Source organism: Panthera uncia, chromosome B1, assembly GCF_023721935.1.
Source record: "Panthera uncia isolate 11264 chromosome B1, Puncia_PCG_1.0, whole genome shotgun sequence".
NCBI lineage: Eukaryota > Metazoa > Chordata > Mammalia > Carnivora > Felidae > Panthera > Panthera uncia.
This window is the reverse complement of record NC_064811.1, coordinates 146,455,433-146,481,911: the sequence shown is the minus strand read 5'-3', so window position 1 is coordinate 146,481,911 and position 26,479 is coordinate 146,455,433. Positions and strand designations below refer to the sequence as shown.

Here is a 26,479-nt window from a genome sequence, read left to right as displayed (position 1 = left end):
CAAGTAGAGACCTCGGCAGTTTCAGAGAGAAATAAGTAAAAACATTCGCCTATTATGGAATTCTATGAAGAAGAGCCTTAATTTGTTTTTCATATTTTTAAGTTACTCTTCTGTTAACTGAAATTTTGGAATAACTGGTTATGATCAAAATAGGAACCATTATTTCTAAAATCAATACAAAGGGAGAAAATTCCAATAATCCAATTTCCTTTGTTTCAATTCTTCACTCTGTGTGCTCTGTGGAGGGGATGCTTGGTTGGTGGAGCAGCAGGTCTGTTGGTACACCAAGTCTCCCGCCTGCAAACGGGATTTTGAATGATTTCCTTCATGGCATGGTTACATCTCACTGAAACATCAGAGGGAAGCAGCTCTCTCATCCCAAAGCTGGCTTGGAAAGGTGACATACCTATTTTCGTTGTTATCTCACAATATAGGTCACGAAACAGAATGATGACTCTTTATGGGAATCACTGAAATTATGTAGACATAGTGCGAAGAGGGTCTTGGTAACTTACCTTAAAAGAGATTTCATATTGTTCTCCTCCCCAGATTTCTAAACCTGGGTCATAGCCACCCAACTCCCAAAACCACTTTCGATCCACAGCAAAGAGACCTCCAGCCATAACGGGAGACCTATGAAATGAAAAAAAAAAAAAAATCTTTAAAGGACTAGGAGTATTTGCTTGGAAAAAAATACAAACAAACTTCAAGATAATGTTTCAGAAGTCAAATGCACGGTGCTTTTCAGCCCTGGTTTTCTGTCAATGGATCTAGGGATCTCATTGGGTCTCTAATTGCTCCTGGAATCCTCATGAGCTTTAAATTTTGCCCTTCAGGCTCTAATGCAATTAATGTCCTGTAGAGCCACATTTGCTCCATATATTTATCATTAGAGGGAAATACACGACTGCTAGTGAATGATAGATAGAGAAATATCACTTAATTTTATGTCTTTTCCTTAAATGAAAGGAATCTTGTACTGTCAGACAGATAAACGTATAGAAAACACTGACATAGACAATACCTTAGATTCAATCTCTCAGTATATATTCACCAAGCATTTACCATTAACAGGTCATGTCCCTTTTACAGACTATGAGATGATTAGTAGAATAAACAAATCAACCAGAATCAGTTATTTAATTAAGATGCCAAAGGTGGAATTTAAACTAGGTTTTTTGGGGATGCTTGGGTTAAGCATCTGACTCTTGATTTTGGCTCAGGTCATGATCTTGCGGCTCATGAGATTGAGCCCTGCCTCAATAAATAAATAATTTACTTAAACAAACAAAGAAGCAAACAAATTTTAAAAAATAAACTAGGTCTTTTCATTTTAATTATATTTTTCTTTTTAGGCTTTCTCTGCCTTTCAAAGAAATATTCCTTTTGCTCAAGTAATAATTTTCAAGTATTCTATTCCTGTTAGGGCACACAGTAGTCCCGTTGCTATGTGATGAGATCATTCATAGTTATGGGCCCTGTCCTAAACTTTTTGCAGTTTAAAGGTAGAGCTAGTTTTTTTTTTGAGTCCTCAATACCTGCTGGTCTCTTGGCTAAAAGTTTTACCCAATTCCTTTGACTAATCCTCGCTACAATCCTGGGAATATCATTCTCATGTATTGTTTAAAAGAAACAGGCAGAGAGAGGTAAGGAGCAGCAGCGAAAGGCTGAAGTTAGTGGTGGTTCTGGGGCTGGGCCAGGTCCTTTGATTTCAAAGCCTTTGAGTTCTTTACTGCAACCCTGTTTCTGTTTCAGTGTTTGGGGGTAAAGAGAGACAAGTACATAAACGTGGATAGGAAACACTCAGAGAATGTCCCTATGCAGACAGACAAAGCAAATCTGTAAAAAACCACATTTCCAGGGGCGCCTGGGTGGCTCAGTCAGTTAAGCAACCGACTTCAGCTCAGGTCATGATCTCACAGTCTGTGAGTTTGAGCCCCGCATCGGGCTCTGTGCTGACAGCTCAGAGCCTGGAGCCAGCTTCGGATTCTGCGTCTCCCTCTCTCTCTGCCCCTCTCCTGCTCATGCTCTGTCTCTCTCTGTCTCAAAAATAAATAAAAACATTAAAAAAAATAAAAAAACCCACATTTCCAATGTAGTATTTGTGATAGTTTTGAAAAATTTTTGACACAAAGGATATTTATACATAAGAGTACAAGGCATTAAATGTTGAAGGTACACATTTTAAAATATGTATAAACATATGAGACACAGCAACTGAAGGCCTGCTCTTGGTAACGTTTTTTTAGGCACTCCAACAACATCAACTTGAATTTGCGTGTTCTATATTTCAAAGGCTTTGTATGTGAAAATGGTATTTGGCCTGATTACTTCAGTTTAAGAGTATTTTTTAATGTGTAGCCTCTACGTGGCTAGAAAGATGGCAAGGCAGGAAAGGGGATTTATTATTCTACCCAGGAAAGTGAGCAGGATTAAGAAAAATAACACAAGGCATCTCATGCAATTTTTTATTTTGTTTGAAAGAAAAATCCTAGAACCAGATGTAACCTACTTTATCCCTCTCTCCAGCAGCCTAATCTTTTTCCATTTTCCATGCACCGAATTTCAGAGCGGAATTACAGCTGTAGCTGGATAAAATGAGGACTGTAACATGCACCGAGCGCAGTTCCCCCGTGAACTCGCCACCGGTGTAACTCCGCTTCTGCAGAGCTTGGGCATAAGTGACCAGAAATTCTCAATCCTATTCAAACTGAACCACAAATAGAAAAGACCTCAAGTCAAACAAATATATTCTCATTTGATTGTGTAAAATAGGAGACCAAAGTGCATCAAAGTTTACACTGGGCAGAATGAACCTCAAAACTAGAATTCTCCTAGATCTGGAATTATAGATACTAGCAAGGGAAAGTCCTATATTGCTTTTTTGTTTGTATGCATGTATTGTAATTCGTTGGAAACACAGCATCTTGTTTTCTTAATGAGTGTATTTTAAAAAAAAACACCATGTAGTGTATTCTAGGTACATTTTATTTAGAATATCTAAATTCTAAAATTCTATTAATTTTAGATATAATAAAATAGATTCAAATGGATCCTTTTTGCCTTCATTGATGTTTTTACCAAGCTCCAAATAAATTAATGTTTCCTATCTTTATTAGTGTGAATGACTGGTAAGAAACCAACTTTTCATTTATGTATGTATTTACTCACAGTTGTCCATTATTCTTCTAATTAGCTTTTAATTTTTAACAGCTTAATTGGAGTATAGTTGAGATACAGAATACTGCATGTATTTTAAGTACACAGTTTGATAAGTTTTGACTTAGACACCCGTGCAGCTATTACTACATTCAAGATTATGAACATATTAGCCTTCCTTCCAAATTTTCTTGTAATTCCTCCCTTCTGACCTTGTCATTCTTTTTGTCTAGGCCATCACCGATCTACTGTTACTATAGTTTAGTTTGCAGTTGCTAGAATCTAATATACATGTCATCATAAAATTTGTGTTCTTTTTCTGGGCCTGGCTTCTTTTATTCGGTATCATTATTTTTAGATTCACCTATGTTTAGCATGTATTAATAGTTCACCACTTTTTTTTTATTCCATTTGCACAAATATACCACAGTTTGATTATTCATTCACTTACTGATGGACATTTGGGTTGTGTCCAGTGGTGAGCTGTTATAAACAAAGATGCTATGAATTTTGTTTACTAGTCTTTGTGCATAGGATATAGGCTTTCATTTCTCTCTGGAGGAGATGCCTAGGAGTGGAATAACTAGATCATATGATGGGTATATTTAACTTTCAAAGAAACGGTCAAACACTTTTCCGAAGTGGTTGTACCCTTTTATATTCCCAACAGTAGTGTTTGAGTTCCAGTTGCTATGCCTTCTTACCGATACTTCATACGGGCAGTCTTTGAAGTTCAGTCATTATGATTGGGATATCATGGTATCTCAGTGTGGTTTTGTTTTGCATTTCCATGGTGATTAATGCTGTTGAGCATATTTGTGTCCCTTCTCTCATCTGCCTTGTCAGTCTGCCTAGAGGTTTACCAATTTTATTGATCTGCTTAAAGAACCAGCTTTTGGTTGCATTGATTTTTCTCTGTTGTTTTCACTTATATTTTATTGATTTCTTTTTAGTTCTTATTGTTTTAATCTTTTACTTACTTTGTGTTTAATTATCTCTTCTTTTTCTCATTCCTTAAGGTAAAAGTTAACATCATTGACCTGAGAGCTTTTCTTTTTTCTAATATAGGTATTTAGTACTATAAATCTCACCTAAGTACTCATGTAGCAGAATCCCACAAAAAATCCCCCCCCAAAATATGCAGTGTTCTCATTTTCATTATGTTAAAAATACTTCCTAATTTCTCTTTTGTTTTCTTTCTTTGACCTATTTGTTATATACACATGTGTAATTTAGTTTCCAAATATTTCGGGATTTTTTGGTGTTTTTTTTTTGTTATTGATTCTAATTTAATTTCACTGTGGTCAGATAAGATACTTTGTATGACTTGAATCCTTCCAAATTTATTCAGACTTTTTAATGGCTCAGAATATGGTCTATCTTGGTAAATGCTCCATGTGTATTTGACAAGGATGCATATTATGTTGCTGTTGAGTAGAGGGGTCTATACACATTTATTAGGTAAAGTTGGTTGGTAGTGTTATTCAAGTCGTGTATATTTTTACTGATTTTCTGTTTCCTTGTTCCATTAGTTACTGAGAGGGGGGTATTGCAATCTATGACTATAGTTTTGAATTTGTTTATTTCTTCACGATGTTCTATCAGTTTTTCGCTTCATGTATTTTGTAGCTCTGTTAATAAGGGCATAAATGTCTAAGATTTTTCTGTACTCTTGATGAGTTAACTTTAATCTTGTTATGAAATGACTCTAATAATCTCTGCTAATATTCTTTGCTTTGACATCTATTTTGTCTTGATGTTAACACTTCAGCTTCCTTTAGATTTATACACTCTAAACACTAATATTTATTTATAACTCATATCTTTTTATTCTATTTTTAAAACTATTTGTGTCTTTATATTTAAGATTTTGTTGTCGTCGTTGTTGTTGGCAGCACACAATTGCACCTTGCTGTTTTACAATCTCTGTCTTCTAACTGGGCTATTTGGATCACTTAGTTTTGTTTTTTTTTTTAGATTATTTACTTTTAATATGATTATTCATGTGGTTAAGCTTAAATCTATCAGCTTCTTTGTTTTCTATTTGTCCCATTTATTATTTCCTTTTCCATCTTTTGATTCATTGAATATTTTTCATGATTCCACTGACTATCCTTTTTGACTTAACAAAAACTCTGTGTGATTTTTTTTTTTACTTTGTGGTTGCTGTAGGGTTTATATCATATGTGTTTATTTTTGATCACGGTTTAGCTTTCAGCAATACTGTACCAGTGCACATATATGATAGAAATCTTTTGCTAGAATGCTTTTATGTCTCTTCCCTTAACCTTTGTACTCTGTTGTCATACATTTTACTTTCCCATATGCTATCAATCCCACATAACATCATTATTATTTTAAGTATTGTCTTTTAAAAAGATTTAAAAATAAACTTTCACATATATGAACTTATATTATGAATACCATTTTTGTTTCCTTAATTCTTTTGTATGGACCCATATTTCCAGCCTTGTATCTTTCTGCCTTGTACCTTTCTGCCTTGTATCTTTCTGCCTAAAAGACTTCCTTTAACATTTCTTGTAGTGGGAGTTTGATCTTTTGCATTTATGAAAACATCTTGTCATCTGCATGTTTTAAATTTATTTTTGAGAGAGACAGAGCGAGAGCAGGGAAGGGGCAGAGAGACAGGGAGAGAGACAGAGACAGAGCACGAGGGGAGGGGCAGAGAGAGAAGGCAGCACAGAATCTGAAGCAGGCTCTGAATCTGAGCTGTCAGCACAGAACCCTACACGGGGCTCAAACTCCTGAACCATGGGATCATGACCTGAGCTGAAGTCTGACTCTTAAAAGACTGAAACATCCAGGTGCTCCTCATCTGCATTTTTAAAGATACTTTTGTTGGCTATAGAACACTAGGTTAACAGCTTTTTTTCTCTCAATCCTCTAAAGACGTTGCTCATTCTCTTCTCATTTGCATTGTTTTCTGTAAGAAATATGTTATTTTTATCTTTGTTTCTCTGTACACAATAAGTTGGTGTTTTGTGGGGCGTGTGGGCTTGTTTGTTTGCCTAAGAGCTTCTCTATGTCATAGGATTTGAGCTATTTTATTATGACATGACACATGCTATAGCTATAGAGTTTTCTTGTGCTTGGGATTACTTGAGTTTCTTGGATCTGCATGTATAGTTTTCATGAAATATGGACAATTCTTGAGCACTATTTCCTCCAGTATTCTTTCTGTTCCTACTTTTTGTCCGTATCTTCCAGAGACTCGAATTTTATACTTTGTTCATTTCCATAACTTCTCTTTTTGTGTTTCAATTTTGGATATTTCCTATTGCTATATCTTCCAGTTTATTAATTTTTGTGTAATGTCTAATTTGCTTGTAATCCCATCTAAAGCATTTTTAATCTTACACTTTTTTCCTCACCTTTAGGATTTTTATTTTGGTCTTTTTATACCTTACATGTCTCTGCTTAACTTTCTGAACATGTAGAATACTGTTATAATTACAGTCTTAATGTCCTGTCTGTTGACTCTCAGTTGTTAGTTTCCATTGACTGAATTATTTACTCATTATGGGACATATACTGGTACTTCTTTGCATGGCTGGTAATTTTTTCTTTGGGTTCTAAAACTTTTACATTTTGGGGTGTTGGGTATTTTGGTATTCTTTTAAACATTTTGTTCTTGGATGCAGTTACATTATTTGGAAATAGTTTAACCCTCTTGGGTTTTGTTCTTACAATTTATTAGGTAGGACTGGAGCAGTGCATAATCTAGGACAAATTATTCACTACTTTTAAGACAAGACCTTCTGTGTGCTTTACTGAATGTCCTACAAATTACCAAACTTTTCAGTCTGGATGGTGAAAACAGACACTATTCTCAGACTTCTGTTTGTTCTGGGCACTGTTATTTCTGACTCTTTTGAATGTTCTTTTGCCCAGTCTTGGGTAGTTCCTTCACACACATGTTCCTATCGTTACTCTGCTGAATGTTCAAAGGGTACAGATCTGTAGATCTCTAGAGCTCTCTGTGTAGCTCTCTTCTCATGGTGTTCTGCCCTTGACATTCTAGTTGGCCCATTTTCCCCAAATTCCCAGCTCTCTACCAACTTAGGCTGAGCCCTACCCGGGTTCGCCTTCCTTATACCATAACCTGAAAACTCTCCAGTTGGGAAGCAGGGGCAATCATAGACCTCCTTTTATTATTTTCCATCTCTCAGGGATCACTGTCCTTCACTGCCAGATTGAAAATTCTGTAATTTCAGTTCTGTAATTATAGTTCTGTAATTGAGCATCTTAAAAATCACTGTTTCATGTATTTTATGTCTTTTTAGGTGAACGGGTCAATCTAACCCATATTACTCTATCTTGTCCCACTGTGAAAATCTGATTATCTATCCATTAATTTTTATTTTAAAACATTTAAAAATATTTATTTAATTATTTTGAATAGATAATACATTCACATATTTATAAACATTCTTGCTCCTACATCTATCTCCTGCCACTCTATTTTTCTCATCACAAACAACCACTATTATTTCCTGGATGTCCTTCCAGAGATATTTTATGCTCATCTAAGGAGGTACAACTATATCATTTTTTTCCTTCCTTTCCTATACAAATGATTGCACCCTACAAACAGTGTGCTTTTACTTAATTTTAAAAATTCACCTAATTTTTAAAAGTTAGCTAATACGTTTAATGATCATGCTATATTGAAAAGACCTTCCTTGGTCTATTTTTTAAACATCTGCCCATCATTCCATTGTGTGTATATATATATTTCTGGAATTATATATCCTGGTTGGCTATAAAGAGTAAAAGTGTACAAATTTATTTACTTTCTCATGCCTGGAAGTTAAAAGTTCACATTAAGTTGTGTCCTAACCTGAAGCTCTAGCTCACATTCCATACCAGCCCAAGGCCAACGATTTAAGACCTAATAAAATAAGAGGTAGAGAAAAGTAGCAATCCTACTGAGAAATTACAGATCCATCATAAAGTAGCATATTCCAGGCTACAGATAACACTTGCTAGGGACATGTCATTATTAGGACAATATTTGGAGAGGAACTGTTGAAAAGTTTCGCAGGATAAATGATTTTAAAAAAGAAATGGAAAGAAAGGAGGTAAGGGATGGTTTTGACACTAAGAAAGATGGAATACGAAGGCCCTGTGGTAGGAGGGAGCATAATAATAAGAAATGGAAGAAGGCCAGTCCTGCTGAGCTGGAGCATGGGGGGAGGATACACACAGAGTACCCAGTGCCTACACAGAGTAGGTGCTAAAAATTCCCACATAGTAGTGAAACACAAGAAATTATTGATAAATAAATCAGTATTTGTCCTTCCTCTTTGATCACCACAACCCTTCTCATTTCAAGCCCAGAGCAAGCCAGGACAGCAGCCTTGGTGCTCTGGGGGCTTGGAAAGAGGCAGCTGCTAAAAGATAAGAGCCCTTGTATTTTTAAGAGAATCTAAGCAGCCTGAAGAGATCCCAGAGAGGGAAGTGGGAGGCAGAATCTGTCAAGTCCTGCAGTGACAGAGGCACCTCCTGCACTGTGAAGGTGCCTTGGGAGATGACAAGACCTCCAGGGCGGAACACATTCGGCAGTTATACCCCATGAGCTGGGATTTGCACGAAATTAGCAGAACTGCTGATTTGAAGGAACCAAGTGGCTTGGGCCGTATGGATCTTGGTGGCAAACCTGTGAATGGACAGTTATGTCAGAAGGACGACTCTGACAATTTGGCTTAAATAAGATTCTAGAACCATTGCCCTCCTTGAAAACAGGGGAACTTACATGAGAAGAGAGAATGAATTTTCTACTAGTTTTGTGAAGGGGATGCAAAGTGGGAGTTACATGGCTCTGAGGAAAATGTAGTATTGTAATCTATTACGTTCCAATGAGTTTGTGGATGGGAACTCATATGCCACCATGCAAATATGAGTTAACTAATGGGAGATGTTGCGCTGAGGTCAAGAAAGTTGTGCTCCTCACAGATTAAAGGTAAAATATTTTCATGTGTCAACATTATTTTCTCCTCTGAAGAAATGAAGAAGGGAAGTTCATTATTTTCAGCATGTTCTTATGCTTTCTGTTTTCCATGTTAAATATAGTGCTAATTACTTGAAACTCTCCCCACTGGTCCTGTTTCTCACAATTTTTCATTGGTTTATCTTCACGTTCCTTGATTTTTTTTAATGTTTATTTATTTTTGAGAGAGAGACAGAGCACGAGCAGGGGAGGAGCAGAGAGAGAGGGAGACACAGAATCCGAAGCAGGCTCCAGGCTCCGAGCTGTCAGCACAGAGCCCGACGCGGGGCTCGAAACCACGAACCATGAGATCATGACCTGAGCCGAAGTCTGACGTTTAACCGACTGAGCCACCCAGGTGCCCCTCACGTTCCTTGATTTCTTACAAAATATTCATACTGGTTTTGTTCCCCTCATATGTTAACACACTGTAGACCTGTTCTAATGTGGTTTTATCTCATGCAACTTTTAACATATTAATGTACTTACTTTATGAGTGTTACTCATAAATCAGGTCTTAAGTTTTGCTATTAAAAACCACACCTGTCGGGTGCTTGGGTGGCTTAGTTGATTAAGCTTTTGGCTTCTGATTTCAGCTCAGGTCATGATCTCACGGTTTGTGACTTCAAGACCTGTCTTGGGCTCTGCCCTGGCAGTGCAGAGCGTGCTTGGGATTCTCTCTCTCTCTCTCTCTCTCTGCCCCTTCCCTGGGCCTGTGAATGCTCTCTCTCTCTCTTAAAATAAATAAGTAAACTTAAAACAAAAAACACAGAAACATCTTTTGAAATTAACATAATCATGAAGGAACATGTTCCTGTTGCACATTCTTTATTCTTCAGGTTATGAAAATATAACTTTTGCATGCTTAATAGAAATCAATTTTCTATTTTATGTTAAGGCTATTGAACCAGATAATAGGTATGTTTCCTTTTTACCTATGGTAGACTAGTTTACTTTTCTACATCCATTTTTGTATTCCAAAATTTGCTGAGTTTAAATTTATGAGGCTATAATCTAAAAGTATACTCGAACCATTCTTTATTTGGCACAAATGAAAAAAATCTCCATGTTTTCACTTGCAAATGCATATTTCCAAGTGTACAGTTGGTTGTTTTCACTAAACCAGGATGTGGTTCTTAATGCTTGTGGCCTCACTCTCTGATTCTCACTGCATTCTAAAGAGTTGTTGATGTTCCTGTTATTCTCCATTTCACATGTTGACTCTTTCCCCATATGTGAAAAATGTGGAAGAGTTTTAATACACTTTTTACATATTTGTTGCCTACTTTCTCCTATTTTCAGACAAAGAGGGTTATTTTGAATTTTAATACATCTCATGTATCCTTTGGGGGTCTACTAATAAAAAAAACCCATTACATTGAAAGATAAACATGCATAAAAAGTTATTTTTAAAATTCACTAACAATTAAAACTTAGGTCCAGAAATCAAAAGGAGTTCTTCCATTTGGCCTCAGAAAATAAACTGGCTCTCAATTTCCATTCATTTCCATGGCTGCAGTGAGAATTCTGGACATGTGGGTTGCAGTCTGAATTTGATCAGAAATGAAATGGCACAATTTCCCTCTGGACCCAATCAAGCCAAGTCAATCAGCATAGAGATGAACCACATAATTTTCAATTATGTAACTCAAAATTTTTAGCTGGCCCATGACTCAACAATTACAGAACAATTACAGCTGAAATATAATTATTTTCAGCTCGAATTTAGTTGTTGAGTAAAACAATATTGCAGATTAAAACAATTTTTTTCTAACAATTTTTTCTTTTAAGTATTAAATCACTGCTTAATTAGGATTTTGAAAAGAGTCATTAAATAACTACTGACAAATTCATCTGTATAACGTATCTTTAAAAACTTACTTTTTTGGTATAATTTCCTTACCTTTATTTGAGTAATGGGGACCATAAGGATGAGGGAGGAATGTCACCTTTCTGTTACACAAGGAGGTGGTCAGTCTAGGGACAAAAAATGAAGTAGGTCCTGGGCTGGGAGAAAGAGGTCCTCTTGGAAAGAGCTGGATGCAGAAATGGAAGGAATATTTGATTCCAGTCATAGAAAGCTATGTTTTCTCCTAACTCATGCACCTTGGGACTATGTACGTATAATGGCAGAAATAGCTCTGATATGTGCAAAGCTGAAAGAATTGTGTAAGTAAAGAAGTTTAACATTTGGTGCCCAGGCCTATGCTAGTAGAGTGCCATAAGCTGAAGTTTCCTCTCTGGACTCTGCTGTCTGAGGAAGTCCTCTGTGACTGCCTCTATGCCTTAGCATCGTTGCATTTCTTACTGCTTCCATTAGGCTGAGCTAGACTTCAGGACTTAAAAAAAAATTTTTTTTTTCTTTGAACAGGAACAAATGGCAGCAGCAGCAAAAAAAGCAACAGAGATTTTCTGCTTTATTTCTGAGAGGCAGTAGTTATTTGGACTGTATCTTAGGAACGAGGAGCTCTTTTTCTTACCAAGTAGAAGATAGACTCCGAAAGTAACACAACACGCAAAATGAGGATTGGTTAAATTTGAATACTAAATGGCCTTATGCTGAACTGTACGGATCAGGGGTTCTTGTACCCATGCCCTTGTGTGGTACACTGCCATTGACTTAGTCGGCCATGTGACTTGGTTTAGCTAACATCAACAAATGAGGTGCAAGCAGAGGCCTTGTCCACTGGGGCTTGGCCTCTTTCCTACATCTTCAAGAAGCCTGCTACCACATGAAGAAGCCTGATTAGCCTGTTGGAGACACATGGTCCAACTGACAATCAGCACCAACTACTAGATATATAAGTGGGACCATTTTAGACTGCCTAGCTCTAAGTGAGCCATCAGAAGACTACTGCCGCATGAGTGACCCCGGACATAGGGTGACCAACTCTTCTGTTTTGCTTGAGACTGATGGGTTTGCGGGATGCTGGACTGTCAATGCCAAAACTGGGAAAGTCCCAGGCAAACCAAGATGAGTTGTTCATCCCTCTTAGGTGAGACCAGCAGAAGAACCATTTAGTGGAGCTTAATCTCAATTTCTGAACTTCAGCATTGTGACTAAACAAAATGTTTGCTGTTTTAAGTCACTAAGTTCTGGGATGGTTTGTTAAGTAACTGATAACAGATCTCATCTTGAATTTCAAGCTCTAAAAGAGGACATATTTGAATTTCTATTAAGCTGCTGGTAATGATAATAACCCTTCATAGACACAGGATTTTGGTTAATTTTCTAATTTCTAAGGTTTAACATAGGCTTATTTTTTGGATTTTTTTTCAAGTTATCTCCACTAGCGCCCTAGGGTATATTATAATACATAACGGGATTTCAGAGCTGCTCATAATGACAGCAGAAGCCTTTGCTCAAAAAAATTCTGTATTTCTAGATTTACAAATGCAAGTGTTAGTGTTTAGGAAAGCATTAGTAGAAAAGGGATAAGGGCCAACTAGTTACCCAAGAGCAGGTGGCAGAATTATGACTTTTTCAGCTTTTTGGATAAAATGAGGAAAACAAAATTATAAATCATAGTACAAATTTTGTACTATTTTGTGCCACGATCTATAATTTTGTTTTTATCACAAACATAAACACATATAATACAACATAATGGTTTAAAAGGTTTTTATAAAATTGAATATACTTTGGCTGCTTTCTTTATATTTAGGATAGTAGTCTCCCCTGTGGAAGGATATAAAGTTGATGAAAAAAGAAATCTTGTGTATGTCAGTACAAATTATATAGGCCATTAAACTGGCCTATAGCCTTAAAAAGAGTGTGATGGTCTGTCTTTGGTGTTCCAATTAAGTTGGTAGTTCTGAAGTTGTTCAAAATACTGCTGCCTCTGTATCTTCAGCGTTGTCACTGATCTAACAAGATGAAATGGAAACTCTGGATGTCAAAAGGCTACATCAACAACTGTCTCTCTGGGTATAGCAAGAGAATGGCTAAATATTTTTATAGTCTTAGTTTTATGTGACCAAGGTGCTGTGTCCCTCAGCTACTCTTCTGTGACCCAAAGTGGTGCGTGCATGTGTGTGTGCGTGTGTGTGTGTGTGTGTGTTTATGTAGGTCAAATGGAAAACCTCCAAGAATGGGCACCAGAGTGATTGGTCTAAAATACCATTCTTCACTCCTACAGTGAACGGGTGGATGGATTCACCTGTGTGGGGACAGCTGCTATTTCCTAGTCATCCTATCCTTGAAATAGGTGCGCACTAAACGATATACTGGGACCACCTGCACCCTACTCTTCAAAATGCAGAATACACCCGGGGAGATCTCTTCAAAGGTGTCTGGGGACAAATAAAGTGTAAATGTTATGGCTTATTTTCTTAAGTCACTTCCTGCCCACTTCTCTCTTTGAACAATGTGGTGGATTGGAGACTTGGCTCAAGGTACAATTTTGGATTTTTATATACCAGAATTATGTCCTTAGTATACTTACCCTGCAATTCTTATTGGATTCATTCATTTCTAATTTCTAAATGGTCACAAGTTTAATCATGGTGTCATATTACAGATCAGTATAATGACCATGGTGATTGTTTTAGTTATTAATCGTCTCCTTATGTGATCTAAACAGCTCAAGCCTTCCCTGCCTGAAAGGACAAATGAGGTCATATTAACACTAATAATCAGATTATAGTGGTCTTCAAAAAGTCTTTGGGTCCATCTGGCTGACAGAGGGTTTTAGTCTCCTGCCTACCAGGTTTTCCTGGTTTGCTAGGAGTCTCTGGGGATGTCAACTGTGTGCTTAGGAGCAAGTCTGCCTTTGGTTTTTCTACTCCAGTGCATTGGGTCACTTTGCTGTTGTGCTTGTCGCCAGCCCCATCCATAAGGAAGATCCTCTACTGGTGTGGTCATGCTCTGCTGGTGGCTCCTTTATTTTATTTTATTTTATTTTAAAAATTTTTTTAATGTTTATTTATTTTTGAGAGACAGAGCACAAGTGGGGGAGGGGCAGAGAGAGAGGGAGACACAGAATCCAAAGCAGGTTTCAGGCTCTGAGCTGTCAGCTGAGCTGATGTGGGGCTGGAACCCACAAGCTGTGAGATCATGACCTGAGCCTAAGTCAGACACTTAACTGACTGAGCCACCCAGTGGTTCCTTTAAATGAAGCTGCCTGGGGAAAGATTACCCTGGAACCTAGGCCTTGTGCCATGTATCCTAACCTGTCCTTGAGATCCAAAGCCACCCAGTTCATGCTCAGAGCTTCACGAAGTGTCTGGACAGCACAACTCTTTCTGCTTCTGAAATTAACCTTGCTCTCCACAGGTCTTGCTGAGCAGTCTCTCAGGCTAGATGGGGGCAGATGCCAATCCAATGTCTCAAGGCTTTCTCGATTGCCTTTTCACTCCTCTCTGGCTCTCAAACTCTTCTGCTATGGTTCGAATGTTTGTATCCCCCACAAAATTCATGTGTCGAAACCAAACCCCCAAGGTGATGGTGTTAGGAGGTGAGACCTATGAAAGGTGCTTAGGTCAAGGAGGCAGAGTCTTCTTGAATGGGATTAGTAGTGTTCTTATAAAAGACGTCAGAGAAAGCTCCTTCAACCCTTCCACCATGTGAGGACACGGTGAGCAATTGGCAGCCTGCAACCTGGAAGACAGCCTTTACTAGAACCCAACCATGCTGGCAGCCTAATCTTGGACTTCCAGCCTCCAGAGCTGTGAGAACTAAGTTTCTTTTGTTTATAAGCCACTCAGTCTGTGGTCTTTTGTTACAGCAGCCCAAATGGATTAAGACATCTTTTCTCCTTCTTTAGCTCCAAAAACCTTCACCATGGGGCACCTGGGTGGCTCAGTTGGTTGAGTGTCAGACTCTTGATTCCAGCTCAGGCCATGATCCCAGGTTGATGGGATTGGGCCCCGTGTCAGGCTCCATGCTGAGCATAGAGACTACTTAAGATTGTCTCTCTTCCTCTCTCCCTCTGTCTCTTCCCTGCTCATGAAAGTGTGCTGACTGTAAAGTAAATGAATAAATAAATAAATAAATAGCCCCTCCAACCGCACACCTACTGTATTGACTGCCAAAGAGCACAGTCTGTTTCTGAACCCATTTGGGCTCAGCAAAGGTGCTCTGCTTCTCTTATATAAAACACAGATCAGATTTCATAACACTTAATAAAATGATCAGATTAACATAACATTTATAACACCAAAGTCCCGCTGTGTTTTGCATTGTTTGTCTTCCAACATGACCTCCGCCCTTTCCTAAAATCCATATTTTGGCATAGATGTGCTCTGAGATCCTCACACAATGTTGATGAGTGCACATCACTTAAGTCCCTCATCTCATCTCTGTTATAATCTACTAGGGTCCATATTACCTTATACTCTGCCATTCACCATTGGAATGATCCCTTCATTGCTCTCCCTGCCTCGTCCAGGCTTTTACACTCCCATCAACACCAACATCAGAAGGAACTCAATAATAATATGAAATGGCAGAGCAAATGACTTATTTCATCAGCAATGGAGACTATTCAGAGCTAAAAATCCCAAGTGCAGAGTGGGGAGATTTTCTTCTTGTATACAAATATAACTTTTCATTCAAGGGATAAATGCTAGTTATTAAAATCCAAGCATGGATGAAGCTGCAGGAAAGCTTTTTTTCTGCTTCATTGATTTAATGAACATTTGACAGGTTTGTTTTTTTTTTTTTTATGAAAACATTACCCCTTTATCTTAATAAGGAATGCAAAATATGCTTTTTCTCTTAGGCACTGACTGCAGCTTAAAGTCAGTTTTGCTTTGATTTCCTATCATTATATCAAACTAAAACTTGCTGTAATGGCATGGATTTTTAATACCTCATCTCAAAACTTTACCTTTTAATAAATTAACATGTACTCTCTGATTAATGATCACCTTAATTCCTTAAAAACAAAACAGAGAAAATAAACAAACAAACAAACAAAAACCCAGGGACTGAGGTGAATGGGTGTTAAGCAAAAAGGTTATAACTATAATTTACACAAAATCTGGATAAAAAATATCATCTTATTTTCCCCTCTAGGTCAAGCTTTCAACAAAGAAGTTTCATCCAACTGCATATGGCAGGAGAGAAAAAGAACACCCTCGCCTGCTCTGTATCTGTTCCCATTTCTTCCTCTCACACTTTATGGCAGTTTTCAAACATGTACATAAGTTCTTAGACCTTCTTCCCATTGGGAAGTGGGGTATATGTCTCTGTCCTTGAATCTGGTTAAGATTATGACTGCTGTATGGCAAAAATTGATACCCAGTGACTTCCAAGTGGTCTATGAGAGACCACCTTGCTTTTATCATGTTCATTGGAATAATTTGATCTTGGAGCTCTCAGTTACCATGTGGGAATTCAGCCTATGCTGAAGTCACCAGACTAGAAGGAAGCGCAGGTCACATAGAGAAGCCACGTGGAGGTATTTTGATCCCTTTCTTGCTTAAGCAAGTTTGAAATATCCTTTGATTTTGACAAATACTCTCCTAACTTCTAAGATGTGTTTTTGGAATAGATATTTTAAAAAATTATGCTCATTTCTCAAATTAACAATTTTTCAAAATAGCAAGAGACTAATTCCTTTTTTTCTTTTCAAATTTTTATTTAAATTCTAGTTAGTTAACATATAGTGCAATATTGGTTTCAAGAGTAGAAATTCAGTGATTCATCACTTACATACAACACTCAGTGCTAATCACAAGTGCTCTCCTTAGTACCCATCACCCATCTAGCCCATCCCCCACTCACCTCCCAAGAAATTAATTCTTAGCATCAAATCTATGCCTTATTAGCTATTTCTATGTAACAAACCTCCTCAAAACTTGGTGATATAAATCATGTAATAGTTGGGACATATTTACATTAATAATTTATTTGTTGTTTTTCTGAATTTTGAATTTAGCCAAGCATTCTGTATTTTATCTAGCAATCCTAAGATATAGAAAGATTCTTTCTTACAATGTTCCTATGTCAATACCAGGAAAGGAATTTGATTCGCTTTGCTTAGACCAAGCACCTGCCCTTTGCATAGAACGAAGCAGGATATAGCTCACCTCTGTGGCCAACGTGGCAGGGTTTATTATCAGATGAAGGGAATATGGGAAATTTTTCTGGGTTTCCACAATCTACTACAAACTTACTAGTGTTTCACTTGCACCTCAATCACTGGAAAAATAAAAACAGAATTGTGGGCTTAGATAACTATTGCACTGAGGGGGGCCAATCCTTTATAGTTTCAGAGACGTAGATGATTATCGACACTGGCTCTTGTAACGTCAATTTTATAGAATGTTTTCTTAGTTCAGGCTGCTATCACAAAGTAGTATAAACTAGGTGGCTTACAAACAACAGAAGATTATTTCTCATGGTACCAGAGGCAGAGGAGTCTGAGATCAGGATGCCAGTGTGGTAGGGTTCTAGTGAGGACTCTTTTCCTGATTGCAGAATTCCTACCTCTCATATCCTCACAGCAGAAAGAGGGCTGGAGAGTTCTCTGGGGACTTAAAAAAATAAGAACACTAATCCCATTTCTCAGGGTTCTGCCTTCATGATCTAATTGTGTCCCAGAGGCCCCACCTCCTAAAACCAGGGGAGTTAGGATTTCAACATATGAAATTTGGGGGGGGGGGGACACAGTTAGTCCACAACAGATATTGACTTGCCAGGGGATTTTTTCATCAGCTACCTAATAGATGGCCAAGGAGGGTGCTGAAATTGTCTATTCATTTGCAATTCAATGCAGCAATTACTGAGAACCTAAATTCAAGGTACTAAATACAGGATGCAGAAATGAGTAGTAGCCTTTCTGCCCCTGTCGAGTGCAGAGTTAGTGGGGCAAACACAGAATCAACACTATGTGGTGTGAGAAATGGGTGAGGTATGTGCAGCACCTTATGGTATTTTCAGAGGGTTCTTCACATTACCTGGGTGTGGCAGTGGGATGAGTGGGGTTAGTCAGGAGAAGGAAGAACAAATGCATACAGGGAAGAATAGCATGATGTATTTCTAGGTTGTGTGTGTGTGTTTTAGAGAGAGAGAAACTGTAACCAGGAGAGAGGAAGAAGGAGAGAGAGAGAGAGAGAGAGAGAGAATCTCAAACAGGCTACACGCTCAGACGCTCAGTGCAGAACCTAACCCAGGCTTGATCTCACAACCCTGAGTTGATGATCTGAGCCATAATCAAGAGTAGAACACTTAACCCACTGAGCCACCCACTTCTGGGGAGGTTTTGAGAATGTGGTGTGTGGGACATGTATTGGTGTGCATAAAACTCAGCACCTGGTTAAAGCTGAACAATGAAGTACAAGGCAAAGTGTTATGGGGGGGCAGTGAGGCTAGAGAAGTTTGTAGGGATCAGCTTGTTGAGGGCCTTGCAAACCATATTATGGAGCATGAATTTGATGTGAAACTTTCTGTTCTTATTCTTTGCTAGGTCACAGAGAATGATAAAAGCTACCATTTTCCTCTGAATAAATGCACATCCACCCAAAATTATGCATAGAGATTCAAGGGAATTAGAGATGTTTGGAAGGCCAGACCAAGGTTTATGAATTCCAGGTTTATAATCTTAGAATGTAAGTGATTGGATACCACCAAAGACTCTTAACCATGGGAATATCGCATTTAGATTTCATTTAAATTTTTTTAGATTTTATATTTTTAAGTAATCTCTACACCCAACGTGGAGATGGAACTCAGAACCCTGAGGTCAACAGTCACATGCTCCACCAACTGAGCCAGCCAGGCAGCCCCACACCTCCACCTTTTTTTTCTTTTAAGATTTTATTTTTTAAAGGATTTTTTTTTGACTACTCTGATAGCAGTGTCGACAGTGGATTTGACTGGGGCATTAAAATTTACCTGTGGTTCCCAAGGAAGAGGATTAGGGGAACATTGGGGTTCCTGTCTTTTTAGACATCTGATGATGATAAAAGGAAAGATCACCTAGACCTGATACTTCAGAGCAAGTACCGGTGGCAGACAGTTGGGGACGGCAGCTGGCCATGTGACTGCCGAGGAAGTAATTGTGCCAATGATGAGGAAACAATGATGGATGGATAAATATTTAAGAGGTAACATTGGCAGGACATGGTGACTGAATGATGTTGGAAAAGGATGGGATGGGTAAGTAACCAGTTACCAGATAAAAGAGGAAGTGCAGATTTAGCAGCAAAATTAAAAGATCAAGCTAGCATTACTGTTTTGGACCAAAAAGTAAGATCTGACTACAGAGAAGTAAGACATCATTTCTTAACTCTTAAACAAACTCTGAAAGCAACCTGGGAAATGAGTTCTGAAAGTGTTTCTTGGAGTTACTCTTTGAAATGATCTCCTGAGGCCAACAGTGTGTTATTCTTTCTTTCAGGATGACTTATTTAGGTGAATATTTCTTCATTTTTCTTTCTTTAAGATGTTACAACATTGTAGTCTATCCTTGCATTGGAGGGAAAAGATTGGGATTTAAGAATGTATTTAGATATCACCGTTAAAATAAAAACTGCTTAAAATAATTGAGATAAACAGAAGGCAATTATAATAGACTCTTACAAATCTGTACTAATTGAGGGGAAGGTCAATCAGAATTCATTAAAAATCAAAAGTGTAAGGTATTGTTTTCATTCATATTCTTAGCCTAAAAATAATGTGAAGGAAAAAAAATGAGTTGCTTTTATCACTATCACATAATTGCTTCCTATTTCTGCTCTGCAAATTAGCACAGAGGACACATGCAATCAAAACTCTACTTAAGTTCCCATGACCACTATTGACAAAAATCTGTGTTGCTATGGCAGAAATGAAGACCTCTGTATCCTTTTGTTTAGAAGATACTGAACTTTATCAGCCACTCCTAACTGGCCACTGAGAAATAATTTTATCACTTGCTTTGAGGGGCAATGTTGAGCATTACTTCCCAAGTTTTACATGCACGATGTAATAGACACATACACACAGGCATGCACACAAATAGAGAGACAGCAGAGTTGAAACAATAGATACTACTGTTCCCTGTTTGGGCTAGAGGCCATGAATATGAAGGCAGAAACATACACCTGCAAAGACTGTGATGTTTCCCTCTCTGATAAAATATGAACAAAAAAATGAAGGAAAGTGAATCAGTGTAACCACGTCTAGAGAGTCTCTGTATTGGGTCCATTTCCTGCTTGGGAAGATGGAGACGTAGAAGCATGAGCTCCAGGAGGGTGCACAGACCTGCTCCTGTCAGGGCATGTCCAACACTCACAGGGGAGTTTCTTGAACCACGTAAGGAGATGTTGAGCTTACTGAGAGGCCAGTTTGAATGTTCGGGAACCTTGGGGAAATCAGATAAAGGTTATCATCTCAAGAAGAGGGATAAAAGCTGGGAGTCAGAAAGCTACATGGAGGAGACGCTTTAGAGGGCCTGGCCACGGTTATGGTTTGGTGCCAGAGGAATGAGGATATGTGTGGGGGGGGGGGAGGGGAAACTACGTGAAGACAGGCAGAGGCTCCCCCTCTCCATCCTTCTTTGGTTTTCGGTGTTTGTAGTTGAGTCATTCTAACTCTGTGCGCCAGCAAATGAAACACTGTGGGCCTAAACAAAAAATGCTTGGAAATCATTTGTAGGAATATTCAAGTTGAATGCCATTAATAGAAATGTACCCCATCTGTCCTTGTGTCTTTTGTGATTTGGTTCTATGGGCCCAGAGAATACCACCCATGGTTACATGGAATTTATTCCATGATCTTTTCTGGGTATTTTCTTGTTTTCATCTTGGCTGTTTTTCTCTAGGAACCTTGAGATGAATTTATCACGCACCTTTAACCAGGTTAGAGATTTGTCACTGATAAGCCAGATATTTTTTGTCATAGGCTTGGTCTGAGCTGTTTAGTTATCTCTAACACCAGAGCAGAACCTACCTTGAGCTACAGCTCGCACTGTCCCATGACCTGTTCTGTCACATCTAAAGTTTTTAAGGAACAAACTTTTCATGTTGTATCAAATAACTTCCTATAAAACCACTCCTCATAAAAGGGACCAAAGACTGAGTGCACACAGGCCCAGGTCCAAAGTGAAGGGATATTACCTGACATTGTGTTGTGCCATAAAATACAGAAGAAATGGAGTCTTTATCCCGATAGAATAAAAAAGCTACAGTTTTAAATCTTCCTCCAACAAAAATGTACAATTACAGCTGTTATGGGACAATATAGAAATTAGTTCAAATAGTAGGGGTCCTCTTTGATTGCTAGGGCTTTTATGCTCCTTAAATTTGCCCATAGTTTCCAGGGGAAAGAAATAGGAGGACAGGGGCACCTGGGTGGTTCAGTGGGGTAAGCATCCGACTTTGGCTCAGGTCATGAACTTGCGGTTCATGGGTTCGAGGGCTGTGTCGGGCTCTGTGCTGACAGCTGGGAGCCTGGAGCCTGCTTTGAATTCTGTGTCTCCCTCTCTCTCTGCTCCTCCCCCACTCACGCTCTGTCTCTCTCTGTCTCTCAAAAATAAATGAATGTTAAAAAAAAAACTTGAAAAGAAAAGAAATAGGAGGACATTGAATTTCTGTTTTCTAAGCATCTGATGATGAATACAGGAAAGATCATCTGGATTCACATACTTCAGAGCAAGTATGAGAATGTGTGGAGGGTGGGGAGAAAAGAAGAGAATTAGGAAATGAAAGAAAAAGATAGGGAGAATCCACTCTGCTTCATGAGAGGTCCATCTGTTTTCCTTTTCTATTTGAATGAGTCTTTCCAGAGGCTAAGGAAGATGACTAACACAGTATGAACGTACTGATTATGTGTGCATTGACTGCTGCATAACTAAAGAGTAGAATCAACTTCATGGAACCATCATGAGATGAAGGAGGGAGTTGTTTCTAGAGGGAAATCAGAGTGTGGTTGCCAGAAGATGGTAATTGGACGCTGGCTGGCACGTACACACACACGTGTGCGTGCACACACACACACACACACATTACAAGGCCTTACTCACATATAAGTGCAACTTACGGAACATTGGGAATGAGCTCGCATCCTGTTGAGACTGGATGGTAAGGACAGAGCATAGAATAATGGTTAAGAGCAAGGACCTGAGAGCCAGAATGCATGGGTGCAAGTCCTCTTCCTACAACTTACTTCTGGCAAGTTACTTACTGTCTCTGATTCAGTTTCCTCATTGTAAACTGGGGCTGATGGTACTATATAACATCTATGTCGTGAGAATGAGGGTTAGTTTATGGGAAGCACCGGAAATGTGCTGTGGCTCAACAAACACTCAGTGATCGCTGACTGTTGTTGCGGGCTATTTAGGATTTGCAGGGGTACGAAGATAGGTCAGATTGTAGCAGAGCTCAGAGAACTAGTTCATGGGAAATAACTTTTTTTTTGTTTTGACTTTACTTCAAAAGCTGAATTTGGAGAATTCTGTAACCTTAGATTCTTTTCAAAGGAAGTGGTCTTCATAGACAACCTTTATGCCTTTTGAGGTGATATACCTCATCAGATTTATTGAACTAGTCATGGCTGGTCTGTACTTAATGCTCACCGACAGCCTGGTTTGGACTGACAGCGCTTCCTTCCTCCTACACACCCTGGGGTCCTGCCTCACTCTTGAGAGCACGTCTATGATGGACTTAAGCCAGTGGGGTTTTGTCCTAAGTTCTAACAATGTGTTTCGGTTTCTTTCATGTTTCACTGAAATGTTCATATACTTCTTTATGTTTTGGCAGAAATTCATAAATCGATTCAAGATGATTGGAAGCATTAAAAATGCTTATAATAACAGGTATATATACATCTATAGCAGAGTTCTTTATATTTACAGTATAGTTCAGTGTAATTGCACTTAGCATGTTTTCTGTGATGACACGAGTCTTATGTCCTTCTAAAAGCCTCAACTCATTTCAGGAGATTTGATTCTATTCTGCTCCATGCCAGCCCACTCCTTCCCATTCCATTCTTTGAGGAAATATGAAATTCACAGCATGCTGCAAGGCATGGTTGAAATTAAAAGACAATCAAGGCAGAGTTCTCAAGAGAAACTTATAATGTAGTTTCAAATTTGGAATTTGGATAGCAGATAATAGAAATTTTGGAAAGTGCAAAAATTCAATATTTATTTTTTTGTAAGTTAATTTATTTTGAGAGAGAGAACGTGTGTGAGAGCAGGGCAGGGGCAGGGAGAGAGGGAGAGAGAGAGAATCCCAACCAGGCTGTCATGGCAGAGCCCAACCTGGGGCTCAATCTCACGAATCGTGAGATCACGACTTGAACCAAAATCAAGAGTCAGATGCTTAACTGACTGAGCCACCTATGTGCCCCCATAAATTTGATATTTCTAAGTTAGCTCATTGGTGGCCATTACAAATATAATTAAATAGTACACATAGTTTTAGTCCTAGAAGCTGCTTGTGCCCCACCGGATCCCTTTTTTTTTTCTACTGGAACGTCCATTCATTTCCCAGCCCCTGCAGGTGCTCTGGGAACAGCTCACAGCTGCTTCTCCTCTGTAAAATTGTCTTTGGCTGAAGGCAGCTGCCTTGCACAGGAGCCTGAGAGATTACACCCCTTCCCTGTGTCACGTTCAGAGCTGGCCACTGACAGGCCGACATGGTGGTGAAAAAGCCCAGTTCCCATTTTTCGTGGAGGTTCAGTTCTGTGTGTGATTTGTGCTCCAGACGCCTGTGGATCAGGCTACATCCTACTCAGCTCTTTCTCCTTCCCTGTTAACCTCGCTCTTTTGTGGGTCTCTCCTAAAGCAATTCCTGAAAGAAATTAGATGTACTCAAATCCATGTCTTAAGCTCTGCTTCCAGAAAACTCCACCCAAGTCATTTCTTTGCTGTTTATTGCTTATTTTAGGGATTTACAATAAGAGGCATTGACTTATATTCATCATTTTAAACTTGTCTTGAGAGTTTTGTATTTTAAACTTACTTGTGGCCAGAGATTATTTGCATGACGATTCTTCTCTGCCCTTCACTAAAACAATTTTCTTATCCACGTCTTTTGATTTTTAAAAAATGTTTATTTATCTTTTGAGAGAGAGAGAGAGAGAGAGCACAAGCAGGGGAGGGGCAGAGAGAGAGAGGGAGACACAGAATCTGAAGCAGGATCCAGGCTCTGAGCTATCAGCGCAGAGCCCGATGCAGGGCTTAAACCCACGAGCTGCAAGATCATGACCTGAGCCAAAGTCAGATGCTCAACCGACTGAGCCACCCAGTGCCCCTGTATCTTCTGAATTTTAAAGACAATTCTATGACTTTCAGCATAGACTTTCATTACATACACCAAAGAAATCAATGCACTCTATTTGGTATTGGATCCAGTAATTAATATCTGCATAGTCAGTGTAATGCACATGGTATTGCTATGAATTCACAGGTTGTCATGCACCATATCAATTTGAAAATTCTTGAGGTATGATGATGTTCTTGAGGTAATGGCCAAAACAAACTTTGGAAGAAGAGCTATGTTTCTCAGTTTACTTGATCAGTGCCTTCAGTTTCCAGGATTAAAAAAAATAGTAACAACCGTTCTCAGTATTTTAGATTTGTGTAATGCTCCGATGATGGCCAAGCCTTCTCCTATATATGAATTCACCCAAAGCTTTGATCAGCAATGAAGTACAAAATATTGTTCTCATGTTGGAAGTAGATTCCGTAAATGCCCAACACTAGGTGCTTCAGCTAGAAATTTCAAAGACAGGCCCTAACGCAAGCAGCCTCATTCCCAGCGTGGTGCTCCTTTTATAGTCTATCAGCGAAATAGTGATATAAAATTACATTTCTATTTGCCCTAGTAATCTTAGAATTTGAAGAGCCCCTGATGCATTTTTCTTAAGTAGTATCTTAAAAGTAGGTTTTCTCTGTGATAAAAAAGCAGATAATTAACACTTGACTGCCCATATTTTCTCTTCTCAGGAATTTTTTGTATTCAGAGCCTTTTTCCATCTTCCTAAATATTATAATCTTTTCCTTTTCCTAGCTCACGGAGATGTTGAGAAGATGAAGTGTAAAAAAAGATCTTCCAAGTGCTTTGACCCGCTTGGAGGCAAGTTCTCCAGTTAAGCTGGGTGGTATTAGCTCTAAGAGTCTGCGATTATTGTGTAGTGTTGCTATGGAGTTTCCTGGGTTTCAATCATTTATCTATTTATACATTGCTTTAGGAGCTGTAAATTGCAGTCACTGGGTCAGCACTGGCTTCTAAATATTCAGTTTGGGCTATAAATAGAACAGAAGACTGCCTGTAGCTCATTCTATTCACTGCTATGTCCTGATAATACAAAAAAAAAAAAAAAAAAAAAAAGAGCCCGAAGGCTTCTTTCCTGGTCTTTGTTGTATGACATTTATCAGACACCCCTCTGGGAGATTAAATATACAGAGTGTGTGTGGCAGGGGGTACTCTACCCCTACTTCCGTACATGTGCCAATTCCTATTAAGTAGTAGTTATCCTTAATTGTATGTTTCAGTTGTTATAACTCTGTTATTACACCAATTGTATGGCTCAGATAACTATGCTCTGAGGGTATAGTTACCTCCCTGTGTGATCATAATGTTCTCTGTTCTCTGGTGCTGAAAAAGAGAACGCTCATCATATTTTGCTGGATGTCACGGGTCACAGCTATATACGCCTGAGCTATAGAGATAGGGAAATTTGGCCATTGACACGGCCTGATAGAGTCTGGAGGATTAAAGCTTTGTTGACAGGTTTAGTCAGGAAAGAGATGAGGTGTTCAGAAGACATTGTGCACCCTACTATCCTTTGCTCCCCATGACATTTTCCAGGTGATGTGGTCTGAGGATAAGGACAAATCAACATAATCACAGAAGGAGTGTTTAATGGATTCATTTTTAGGAAGTTCATTTCTCTTTCCTCCTTCAGCTCACAGCTGCCATGTTTCTGTGTTCTTTGTAGCCTAATGGGGTAAAAGAGTCTCTTCTCCTTGCTCTGGAGAGCTCCTAACTCTATGTGGTTTTCTAATTGGCTTCAGACATATGCCACCTCTGTCTTCTTAAACTCATGAATTCTAGGCATTCAATAAACATTTACTTCACACCTACTAAGCTGTGTCAGGAACTGTACTCTTCACTACAGGTAGTCACTTGAATCTATGACATGGGAGGTGGACACATTTGTTGTAACATAGATTGATGTAAATAAGGTGATATCATGTCCTGCTTGTCCTGGACAGTCCTGGTTTATGTCTATTGCTCAGGGTGGTGATTAATAGCACGCTCTTTTATTCTTTTTTTTTTTTTTTAATTTTTTTTTTAACGTTTATTTATTTTTGAGACAGAGAGAGACAGAGCATGAACGGGGGAGGGTCAGAGAGAGGGAGACACAGAATCTGA

The 26,479-nt window shown here is 38.6% G+C and overlaps 1 protein-coding gene across 1 annotated transcript in view; it reads right to left on the bottom strand.

Moving 5' to 3' along the window:
* GALNTL6 (polypeptide N-acetylgalactosaminyltransferase like 6) overlaps positions 1–26,479 on the bottom strand; it is a 1,200,087-nt gene that overhangs the window by 132,096 nt on the left and 1,041,512 nt on the right. The window contains exon 8 of the mRNA XM_049631330.1: positions 516–633. Within this exon, the coding sequence (XP_049487287.1) occupies positions 516–633 (118 nt within the window). The remainder of the gene's footprint in view (positions 1–515; positions 634–26,479) is intronic.